The sequence below is a fragment of the Muntiacus reevesi genome, chromosome 21 (assembly GCF_963930625.1).
Source record: "Muntiacus reevesi chromosome 21, mMunRee1.1, whole genome shotgun sequence".
In the NCBI taxonomy this organism is placed as follows: domain Eukaryota; kingdom Metazoa; phylum Chordata; class Mammalia; order Artiodactyla; family Cervidae; genus Muntiacus; species Muntiacus reevesi.
In genome coordinates, this window is record NC_089269.1 from 2,896,666 (window position 1) to 2,909,126 (window position 12,461).

The window sequence follows — 12,461 nt, forward strand, 5'->3', positions numbered from 1 at the left end:
TGTCAGTACATTGCTCTTAAGATCCGGGTCAGAGATTATGCAGTACTCTCACCTGGAAAGTCCCATGGATGGACAAGCCTGGTAGGCTGCAGTCCATGGGCTCGCAAAGAGTCAGACATGACCAAGTGATTTCACTTTCACTTTTCACTTTCATGCATTGGAGAAGGAAATGGCAACCCACTCCAGTGTTCTTGCCTTGAGGATCCCAGGGACGGGGGAGCCTGGTGGGCTGCCATCTATGGGGTCGCACAGAGTCGGACACAACTGAAGCGACTTAGCAGCAGCAGCAGCATTAGAGATTATGGAGCCTGACAAGGATCATTTTCTCTGCGCTCACGCAAGAAGTATGAATCTGCCCTAATATACATGTGACATCCTGACAACTGGACCTCTGGCCAACGTGAAGATTCCTATGACCTAACCACGTATATTGTCTTTGTCAATTGTAGAGGAAGCCTCAGATATCATTTACTTTGGAACATCCAAGAAACGGTTATCAACCTTGAAGTTTATTGGGCAATATGGCAATGGCCTTAAAAGGTGAGGACTTCTTTCTTATAATGTAAGTATTATTGATATTGATTATCAGGAATGATACTTGGTTAAAGGAAGTCTTACTGAGAATGATCCACATTTGAAAAACTTAAAAAAGAATATAAACCTAAGAGTCCTACCTTGCTTTATAATTTCCATGCCCAAACTGACTTAAATCTTTACAGAGTTTTAAAAATTTAATTAGCGAATAGAGGATGAATCTTGCTTTCAGAGATTGGGGAAGTAGCTTCCGTGTACCGTAGAGCTTCATCGCATTTCTGTGTTTGCTTCTTGATGCGTGTCTTTGCGTTGGTGTTATGTGTGTCCAGAGCTTATGTGATTAGTGATTAGTCTGCTCGATGAAAAGTGAGGATGTGAGGCCACGCCACCCGCGTGGCGCCTGCCACATGACCCTCCTCTGCTGCAGCCCTGGACAGCACCTCACCTCAGCAGTCCTGTCTTAAGTGAGACTGCGGGGCTGGATCAGTTCACACTCTGCTCTGTTTTGAGACAACAAACAAAGAAAAAAGTTATTCTTGTTCTCCCTTGGTGAAGAGTCAGCAAGACAGTGGCGTTATTTCAGTGAATAGAACAATATTGTGCGCCCCTGTCCCTTCTGTCTAACGTTTGAGATGTAAACCTTTATATTCTTGATTTTTTTATTTATAATTATATTTTATTTCTATAATAAGATATTGAAAGATATACCAGTTTTTATGTCATTTCACCATCCCATATTTTATGTTCTTGATTTTTAATATAGCGGATCCATGAGGATTGGAAAAGACTTTATTCTTTTTACGAAGAAGGAAGAAACGATGACCTGTGTGTTTTTTTCTCAGACCTTCTGTGAAAGAGAGGGCCTGAGTGAGGTAAGGGCTGAGAGTCTCCTTTGCTTTCCTCGGTAATAAGGTTATTTTAATTTACCATTTCAGGATGTAAAGTCTATCATGGGTGCTTTCCTATTACGATTTAGAAATTGAGGAATGCATCTGGGAAATAGAGAGTAGCTGACCACTTTGGGGTCATTGAGGCCTGTCCTATTGATCTTCTTATGAGCAGTTTTTCTAATCCTAGCCTGTTTTCAGAACATTATTTCTACTGTTCTTGTACACATATCTTCCAGAATAAGAGGCTCCCTTTGGCATTGTGAGCTTTTTGGAAGAAGCCTGCAAAACATTTCCACCACCTATCCATAAGTAGGTGATCACTTTTAAAGTAAATAGAATATTGAATACAGAAGACTTGGAAAACAACATCTGAAGAAGTGGAATGCAAAATACATTTTAAAATCTTACTCTCTTGACCATAATTTTAACTCCCTTTTCTGGCCCAGAGACATTTTATTAGTTTGCAGATCTGAGTTTTAGTATTGTGAGCATCGGTTATAATTCAGTATAACAAATACACGCGGAGTCGCTGCTGTCTGCCCAGCGCTGGATACTCCCTGTGGAAGGTAGAAAACAAGAAGACCTCCTGACGCTCAGTGTTTCAGTTTAGTCACAGAATCAAGCAGACATGGATGAACTGGGTGAATAACAAAATGAAGGTGTTTCAAAAGCGTGCTGTTCAATGAGTGGGTGTTCCTGCTACGAGTGAATTGTCTAAAGCAGGGTATGGATGAAGAGACTGGAGAGCCTTGAGCGAGAGTTTATGGGGAAAAGACCGTTTGCATCTGGAGAGGCTGGAGTGGTGAGAAGTGGCGCGTGGCGCGTCTCAGGCCTGAGATGACCGCGGGGCTTGGGGGTGGTATGAGAGCGTAGGCTGCCCCTCGGGAGCCCAGCGTGCCCGCTGCCAGTGCCGGAGTCTGGCTGGTTAGGAGGCATAGTCTGGAAGCAACAGAGTAGCTGAGTGGGATTCTGGCATGAGGAAAAGCAATACTTTAAGCATTTGTGTTGTGCTTTATGTATGTAAAGGGCATGGGAAATTGGGCCAAAGCTGCGGTTATAGCTTTCCTAAAATGAGCCATTTCCTTTTCTCTTTTTAAAAAAAGTGAAACCAGCGGCCTTCTCTTTTCCACTTATTTAGTGGCGATGACTTTCAGCAAGGTTCGGTTACGTCGCTCAGTCGTGTCTGACTCTGCCACCCCATGGACTGTAGCACGCCAGGCTTTCCTGTCCATCACCGACTCTTGGAGCCTGCTCAAACTCTTGTCCATCGAGTCAGTGATACCATCCAGCCATCCCATCCTCTTCGTTCCCCTTCTCTTCCCGCCTTCCATCTTTCCCAGCATCAGGCAAAGATGCTGGGAATCTCATTTCTTTTCCAATGAGTCAGTTCTTTGCATCACGTGGCCAGCGTATTGGAGTTTCAGCTTCAACATCAGTCCTTCCAATGAACACTCAAGACTGATCTCCTTTAGGATGGACTGGTTGGATCTCCTTGCAGTCCAAGGGACTCTCAAGAGTCTTCTCCAACACCACAGTTCAAAAGTATCAATTCTTCTGTGCTCAGCTTTCTTTATATACCAACTCTCACATCCATACATGATCACTGGAAAAACCATAGCCTTGACTAGATGGACCTTGTTGACAAAGTAATGTCTCTGCTTTTTAATATGCTGTTAAGGTTGGTCATAACTTTCCTTCCAAGGAGCAAGCGTCTTTTAATTTCATGGCTGAAGTCACCATCTGCAGTGATTTTGGAGCGCAGAAAAATAAAGTCAGCCATTGTTTCCACTGTTTCCCCATCTATTTGCCATGAAGTGATGGGACCGGATGCCATGGTCTTAATTTTCTGAATGTTGAGCTTTAAGCCAACTTTTTCACTCTTCTCTTTCACTTTCATCAAGAGGCTTTTTAGTTCCTCTTCTTTCTGCCATAAGGGTGGTGTCATCTGCATATCTGAGGTTATTGATATTTCTCCCGGCAATCTTGATTCCAGTTTGTGCTTCATCCAGCCCAGTGTTTCTCCTGATGCACTCTGCATATAAGTTAAATAAGCAGGGTGACAATGTACAGCCTTGACGTACTCCTTTTCCTATTTGGATCCAGTCTGTTGGTCCATGTCCAGTTCTAACTGTTGCTTCCTGACCTGCATACAGGTTTCTCAAGAGGCAGGTCAGGTGGCCTGGTATTCCCATCTCTTTGAGAATTTTCCACAATTTGTTGTGATCCACACAGTCAAAGGCTTCGGCATAGTCAATAAAGCAGAAATAGATGTTTTCCTGGAACTCTCTTGCTTTTTTGATGATCCAGCGGATGTTGGCAATTTGATCTCTGGTTCCTCTGTCTTTTCTAACAGCAGCTTGAACATCTGGAAGTTCACGGTTCACGTATTGCTGCAGCCTGGCTTGGAGAATTTTTAGCATAACTTTACTGGCGTGTGAGATGAGTGCAACTGTGTGGTAGTCTGAACATTCTTTGGTATTGCCTTTCTGTGGGATTGGAATGAAAACTGACCATTTCCAGTCCCGTGGCCACTGCTGAGTTTTCCAGATTTTAAGATTAGTCCAATAAAATGCCAGTTGAAAGCTCTGAGAGTGTGGGTCGGGCTTGGCAGCCATGCAGGTCGCAATAATACATACTGGGCTGTTTTATTGAGAAATCTTCAATGTAATTTTCCTTATGTCTTCCCCTCTGGGCTGGTCAGGTATCTCAGACCAGACTCCTACAGTCTTCTACCTGAAGGCCTAGCTGGCAGAACTTGGGAGCCAAGTGAGAGGAGAGATCTGCAGTTCTCAGCATCCAATATGTGTACTTTCACTGAATCCCTGTAATCTCAGTAAGGGTTTCCCTGGTAGCTCAGCTGGTAAAGAATCCACCTACAACACAGGAGACCCTGGTTCAATTCCTGGGAGGAGGCATAGGCTGCCCACCCCAGTATTCACAGGCTGCCCTGGTGGCTCAGAACGCAAGGAATCTGCCCGCGATGCGGGAGACCTAGGTTCTATCCCTGGGTTGAGAAGATCCCCTGGAGGAGGGCCGTGGCCGCTCACTACAGTGTTCTTGCCTGGGGAATCCCCAGGCGAGGGACGCAGGAGCCTGGGGGGCTGCAGTCCGCGGGGTCCCAAAACGTCAGACACGACGGGGTGGCTAAGCACACAGTCTCGGTGCGGTCACCTGCCGACTGTGCCTGACGTGTCCGCTAACCCAGACATGCTCTGTTCTCCTGTTTCCACTGGAGAGTAGGCATCCAGGCCCGGTGGAGGGGAGGAGCTGATGCAGGTGGGGAGCGGGGCTGCTCCAGCTCTCTTCTCCGGCTACCCCCACCTGAGAGCTGACTCATGCCGTCGGTCTCAGACTTGGAGGGAGCTCTGATCTGTAAATCAGCCTGCTGCGTCTCATTTCTGGCCTGGGCTTCGGATTGGCTACTTGGATATGCTGTCTTACTTTTCAGCCTCTGAAATGCTGATGCTGTTGTTCCCTCTGCCATGTGACACACAAATCTGTCGGGGGCCGAGGTAGATTCCCTCAGTCACCGTGTTCTGTAGTGGAACATTACAGAATAAAACTCTCAAGTAAACATTCTTTTGTGCTCCTTCCTTATCAAACTAGAATGCCAGGGGCAAGTACACTCTTCACTTAGTGTTATATCATTTGGCTAGATGGTAATGGGCTGAATTGGGTCAGACAAAAAAATGATGGTTTTTATTTGTGTATTTCATAGTAAATTGATGTGTTTTTTTTTTAATAGGTTGTGGTTCCAATACCTTCATGGTTAACAAGGACCAAAGAATCTGTCACAGATGATCCTCAAAAATTCTCAACAGAATTGTCTATAATTTATAAATATTCTCCATTTAAAACTGAAGCTGAATTGATGCAGCAGTTTAATGTGATCTACGGCAAATGTGGTAAGATCCTCACAGCCCTGAAATTTTAATGTGGAAGTGTTTGTTTTCAGTATCATACACAAGACTGTAAATATGATTTCACACTTGGTTCTATTTAAAATGCCATGTGGAATCTCACATGGGGCGGTTGTTCATTTTACTTACGTACATTTTGTCTTAGAGAATCCAAAGAGGAATAACTGGTGAGTCACTGGCGCTGAGAAGCGTCTGTCCTTGTAGGAGGCTGGTGAAGCCCGGGGAGGGGAGGTTGGCGCAGGCTGTTCTCATGGGGAGCCACAGTCTCTGTGCCAGAGACGATCTCTCCCCATCGCTCTGCGTCGGGAGACGCTTTATGCAGCGTCCAAGACTAGATCGTCCCAGGGTTTATAGGAGAGTCAGCAGCTTATGAAGTAACAAGTCCAGGCTTCTGTGCCCGTCTTTCCCCAGACTTCTACCACTGTTCATGTCTAGAAGCAAAAAGGTTCCCGCTCTAGAGAAAGCTGTTTGCATTCTGCTTTTTCTAATGTTAATGTGCAAAATTCTATTCTGTTTATATTAAAATTCTGTTTTATGTTAACGTTTATTGCAAATTTCTCCTCTAACTTGTGGCAGTTTGTTTAAAAGTAATGTTTTATGTCATCCTTTTCCCCTTCTCATAGAAGAAAAATAATGGCACTTAAATATTCATTTCATCAAGATACATGGTGTATTTTAAGGATGGTTAATGTATAATCTCTTTCTAATTATGAAATACTGATATATGTATTACTGAAAGATATACTATTTCCTGAACACTTTTCTAAATGCTTTATAAAAATTAACTCATTTAATCCTCAAAACAACTCTTGTGTTTTAAGTGCCTCATGAGCTCTGTCATGTAGATTAGGAACCTTACCTGAAGTCATTGTGATAGTAAGTGGTTGGTCCAGGGTATTGACACATGTATTTAGGCTCCCACGTCCAAGTCCAGGTTCTTAGTCACTCTGCTCTTCTCCCCTCCGTTTTAGTATTACAAAAAGAAAAGTGTAATTGGTTGTCCTTCAGATTTCTCTGACAGTGCTGTTTGTCTTTATATTATAATCCACTTTATAAACAATGTGGATTGTTTTTGTTTACTGTGCTTTAGAGCAAGGATCAGCAAGCTAGGACCTGCAGGTCAAATCGGCCCCGTGACTGTTTTTCTTAATTAACATTTACTGGAACTTAGCTACATCATTGGTTTGTGTATTCCCTATAGCATCTTTCATGCTCCACTGTAGAGCTGAGTTGTGAGTAGTTGTAAGAGGCCTGCAAAGTCTGAAATATTTGTTTTCTGACCCTGTACAGAAAAAGTTTACCAACACCTCTATTAGTGTCTACTTCCTATTTATACACATTTATACCAAAGCAATACTTCATATTTATACAAATGGTAGAAATTCATCTTTGTTCTTATGTGCATTGATTTCAGTTCTGGCAATGAGAGCTTTACCTATAATACAAATTTGGCTCAGGCTTCTAACAGCTTTTATAATGCAAATTATGAGAAGGATCCACACTGAAAGACATAATAAGTTGGATAGTTAAAAAGAAACATGATGCTGTAGAAACTCAGTGCTCTTTGGCAGAAAGGGGAGCTTGCTATGAGACATGTATAAGACATGTATAAGACATATATATTGGAACTTACCAAGGCATTTTATTTACTGAAGTACAAAAGAAAATTTAGTCTACTGCAGGCTTAATTCCCTAGGTGAGATTATAGCACCATGTCTAATGCTTAGTGTAGTTAAATACTGACAAAAGTCAAACATCTATTTTTCCACTAGGTACTTTGCTGGTTATTTATAACTTGAAGCTTCTGCTCAGTGGAGAACCTGAGCTGGATGTTAAAACTGACAAAGAAGATATACTGGTGGCGGGAGCTCTTGAAGAGTGAGTGTTACGAGTGTTTGTCTGAACGTGTGTCAACGATGCCAGTGAACTGGGGTTGGGAAGCCTGCATGCTGGCTCCAGGTCGGAGAACCCTGGGCCGCAGCACCAGAGCCAATGACGTTACCCCAGTTACAGATAAAGTGTGGTAGGCTGGATCACTGATCCCCAAACCTGGCTGAGCCTGCCAGACAGCTTCTTGAGAAGCACAAGGTCCTGTCTTATCCCACATCTACTGAGTCAGAATCTCTGGATATCAAGCCTAGGAATCACTAGTTTTCATACGTTTCAGAGGTGATTCAGAGGAATATCGCTGAATGACAGTTCAGAATGGTCCTATGAACTGCTCACGTGCAGTTTATAAATAAATAAATGGATATTCCTTTCTCTTGGCTATTGGGGATCCACAGGGAACAGAACGAGAAATTAGGAGGGGGTGTGGGTGAAAAAGTGTGGAGAAATACGAAACGGTGACTAAACCTAGATTTCTCTAAAGTAACTTTGTGTTTAAAGCTTATTAGCAGACAGATTGGGAGCGTAGCGTTGACGTGTACATACCACCGCGTGTGAAGTTAGTGGCTGCTGGGAAGGCTGTGTAACAGGGAGCCGGGCTCGGTGCTCGGTACTGATCACCAGCCTGGGTGTAAAGACCTCGAGTGCTGGCCTGGGGGGCAGGCTCAAGAGAGGGGAGACGTGTATCCATGTAACGGATGTACTCTGTGGTGCAGCAGGAGTGAATGTCACGTGTAAAGCAGTTATACTCCAATAATAAAAAAACTTTCAATGAAAAAGGAAGAAGGAAAAAAAATCTTATTAGCTTAGACCTTTATTCTGTTAGGGTTAGAATGCTATAGTTAGAAGGGATTTTAAAGGAATTTAATCTGGACTTATTCATTTAATGAACAATTGTGGTTCAGTAGAAATATAGTGAAAGCCAAATATATGAACAATATACGTCATCTTAAATTTATGAGTAGCTGCATTAGGAAAAGTAAAAAGAAATGGGTGTAATTAATTTAACAATATTTCTATTTCATCTAGTCTGTATTAAATATTATAATTTCAATTTCAGTGTGCAAAATATTAAGACATTTTCCATTCGGTTTTTTCCATTCCAAATCTTTGAAGTCCAGTGTGGCTTACACGTGTACCACATATCAATTTGTACTAGTGCTCAATAGCCGCGTATGGCCAGAAGCTGTGGTTTTGGACAGTGAAGTTTTAGACTAAGATGTTGAGACCCGAGTAAGCACATCAGCTTAGACAACTTTTTCTTTTTCCTTGGGGGTGAAATTTTGAAAGTTCTTTTCCCAGTTAGAGACTTTAACATATGATAACCCACTTTAAATTATCTTTTCTGTATTTTTCTAATGTATATATTTTTCTCATCTCATTCTAAAATGTGGAATTCTCATTTTACACAATGAAGGTTGTTTTTTTGTTTTTGTTTTTAAATATCCAGCCTAATTACTGTTCTGCAAGTGTTGGGAACCCCTTTGCCAACATTAACGTGCCAGAGTCAGAAAGGGTGCCCAGACTATTACTGGCGCCTTCATCCATGTCTCCTCCTCTCTTGCTGGCCTTGTCCTCTACGTAAGAACTGGTTCCAAAACCAATATTTCATACTGCTTAGCAGCTTTGAGCTCAAATTTTCAACCAGTTATCTGTCAGAATGCCTTAGCATTTCAACACTAGCATTAGGAAATAATATATTATTAGAGGACCAATTTGACAGCTAATTCTTCGGGGAAAATTCCTACTGTTCCCAGATTGTTTAATGAAGCTAGAAGCTTCTTACGGCGTCTGCTGTGCTATGCTTGGTCGCTCAGTCGTGTCCGACTCTCTGTGACCCCGTGGACTGTAGCCCCCAGGCTCCTCTGTCCGTGGGGATTCTCCGGGCAAGAGTACTGGAGTGGGTTGCCATGCCCTCCCCCAGGGGAGTCTTCCCAACCCAGGGATCGAACCCAGGTTCCCACATCGCAGGCAGATTCTTTACCATCCGAGCCACCAGGGAAGCCCTCTTAAGGCATTTAGGCAGTTAATTACAAAATAAAGAAAATGGATCAGACCTCGGAAATATACAATTTCACTTTGGAACATTGACCACCCTGGAATTTTTTATTTGATTGATTTGTAAACAAAATTTTTCACATTTCAATCACAAGGAAAGTTTTCTAAAGACAAGGATGGGATTTTATGAGGAAGGATTTATTGTAAAGAGGTGGCATAATTTCTGTACCGAAGATGCAGTACATTTCATGGCTTCTTTTGTAAGTGCCAGCCGGTGTCAAGTAGAGAGAGCAGTGCTACTTCCTGGGAGGCAGTAATAATGCCAGAGTCTTCTCTTCTAGAAAGTCAGTGGATTCTGACAGTAGCATCTAATTCCTCTTCACTAAGGGATTAGTAAAACCATTAAATCTTGAGGCTGAAAGAATACCTCTGGTCCAAGATGGATCTTTTTCTGACTCCTCTTCCATTTATGACTTCTGATCTTTGAACTTCTAATCAAGTACAGTTTACATATCTTGGTTTTGGGAATAAGTGATTTGTAATAAAACAACTTTTTCACTGTTTCTTTCTATTCTGGCTATTGTATCTCTTTGAAGCCACAGGGCATGATTTGACATCCGTCCAAAAAACAAGTTTCAAGGTTTTGAACTATCTAATTTTCACCTTTAGTCTTAGATGGTGTGGTCCTGCTAATTCTGAAAATAATTTAATTTTCTACATAGGAATAGGAAAACCCAAGTTTTCAGGCTTCTGTTTGGCTTCAGAGAATTGATTTTCTGGTATAATTTATTTTCTTCCTATTTTTCCTATTTTAAAATCAAAAGTAAAACAATATTTTAAAACTTTTTAAGGAAAAGAATTTCTATATCATAATTATTAATTTATGTTTGTCCATTCTAGTGTTTTTAAGTGCATTTTCTCATTTTTCTTTTTTCATTTATGATTTGCTTCTAAAGTTGATTCTGTTATATGTATGGTCTTAATAAGCCTCATTTCATGATTTCTTGATAAGTGGCCATTGCATTGATTCATCATAAGTTACGTAACAATTCCTGCATTTTTGTACAGTAACATTGGTCTCAATGTTTCACATTATTTGTGGGTAATGTTGAAATAAACATTTGTAAACATAAATTTTTTAATTTTTTGAATTATTTTCTTAAGACAGAGTCCCAGGAAGGGAACCAGTGAGTCACAGGATCTGAACTTTCATACAGTTCTTGTGAATATTTGGCATCATCAGCGTTTTAATTTATTATTTTAAACTTAGCAATCAAAATCCTTCATCATTTTGCCTTGGGCTGAGGCGCTAACCGTAGTAATCTGACCACTGGCAGGGCCTTGTTTCAAGATGACAGTAGCCTCATGAAAATTGCATTAAGTGTGATGCTCAGGCACAGGGCGGTGGTTTGTGCTTTGGCAGTATCAGTCTGAAGATAAACTGCCTTCACTTAAGAAAAATTATGTGTAGGTGTATAACAGTCATCTCACAATTTCAGAATGCAGATGAGGCATAAGTTTGCATTTAATGTGTGATATTTTAAACTGGAGTTTGGACCTGTGGTTGTGGTATGTGGAGAGTGCAAGAGAAGGGTGCAGAGGTTCCAGGGCAACATGCAGAGAGAGAGTTGTACCCACAGGAAAAGAATAGTGTTGAGTTATATCATGTTAAACTCAGGCAGAGCTCTCAAAAGGGAAGAGGGGGGTATGAAATATAGCTTTGTAACAAATCAAAGTTTGGAACAAAACGGAGGGGCTGGAGAGGGCTGAGAATACTAAATATTGAAGAGATAAAAGTGAACTAATGACAGAAAGCAAGATGTCTCTTTGGGGCCTGTTTAGACAAATAAAAATTTTATTGTTTGTTTTTGGCTGTGCTGAGTCTGCTGCTGTGAGGGCTCTTCTCTAGTTGAGGTGAGGGGGGCAGCTCCCTAGTTGGGTTGTGGGGGCTTCTCTTTGCTGTGGCTTCTCTTGTTGCAGAGGACGGGCTTTAGGACCCGTGGGCTTCAGTAGCCGCAGTTCCCAGGCTCTAGAGCCCAGGCTCAGTAGATGTGGGGCATGGGCTTGGCTGCTCTGCAGCATGTGGGATCCTCCCAGATCAGAGACTGAACCCCCATTTCCTGCATTGGCAGGTGGATTCTTTACCACGGAGCCACAGGGGACACCCCAATTGTTGTTTATTAATTTATGTGGTGGTAGATTTTGGAGCTCTGAACCAAGTCCCACACCTCAAACCTTTGTAACATTTTCCCCCACCAAACTTCTTTTTTTTTCTTGAAGTAGTCTGTTTGTGCAGAATAGAACCAAGACAGAATCAAGTTAATCCATTTTTATCTTCTTACTGGTGGTGGTTAGTAACCTTCAGTCATAGTCACACAGATTATTAAAATTAAATCATTTTCAAAGGTTGTATATCGATGGAGGGTAGTAGGGCTAAGCAAGTGCAAGATGACAGACTGGTGGGAGGTTTTAAAGTGAGTCAGTATCCATCATTAACCTCATCTGTGGTTAGTGTAAATTGGCATATACAAAATCTACAGCGTTGTCATTCTGCTTTGACATTCCTTACTCAGAGAGGTTATGTAGATACCAGGTGTGGAACTGCAGTTCTGTAATTTGGATGTTTTAAATTTCATTCATAGGACGTATAACCTCATTATGTGGACGTGTCAGTCGTTCAGTTGTGTCTGATTCTTTGTGATCCCATGGACTGTAACCTTCCAGGCCCCTCTGTCTATGGAATTCTCCAGACAAGAATACTGGAGTGGGTTGCCACCCCGTTCTCTAGGGGATTTTCCCAACCCAGGGATAGAACCCAGGTCTCCCGCATTGCAGGCAGATTATTTACTATCTGAGCCACCCGGGAAGCCCATTATGTGGATACTAGTATGAAATTATAATTTTATAGTTAAGACTTTGCAATTACATGTAAGCTATGCCAGTGAATCCTGGATCTGTGTATTAGTTTTCTTTACTCTTCACTGCATCTCACTCTTGCTTGTTTACCTGGTGGTCCACCACCTGTTCCGGGGCATTAATCTCTGGGGCAGAGGATGGGGTGTGTGTGACGGGAGGGGCTTCAAGTAGTATACATAAATTAATGTATTGAAAAACAATCAAACTTCGTAAACATGCAGATCAGTGTAATGGTGCTTCCTCATTTCCCACCCCAGTTCCTTTTAATCTCTCTTCTTCTTTAGAAATTATTCTGCACCTTGAGTTTTTAAATATA

At 41.9% G+C, this 12,461-nt stretch overlaps 1 protein-coding gene across 1 annotated transcript in view; it reads left to right on the top strand.

Annotated features, from left to right (window-relative positions):
* The window catches only part of MORC1 (MORC family CW-type zinc finger 1), a 151,773-nt gene that overhangs the window by 18,405 nt on the left and 120,907 nt on the right, over positions 1-12,461 (top strand). The window contains exons 7-10 of the mRNA XM_065913846.1: positions 450-540; positions 1,298-1,406; positions 5,170-5,329; positions 7,117-7,222. Of these exons, the coding sequence (XP_065769918.1) occupies positions 450-540; positions 1,298-1,406; positions 5,170-5,329; positions 7,117-7,222 (466 nt within the window). The remainder of the gene's footprint in view (positions 1-449; positions 541-1,297; positions 1,407-5,169; positions 5,330-7,116; positions 7,223-12,461) is intronic.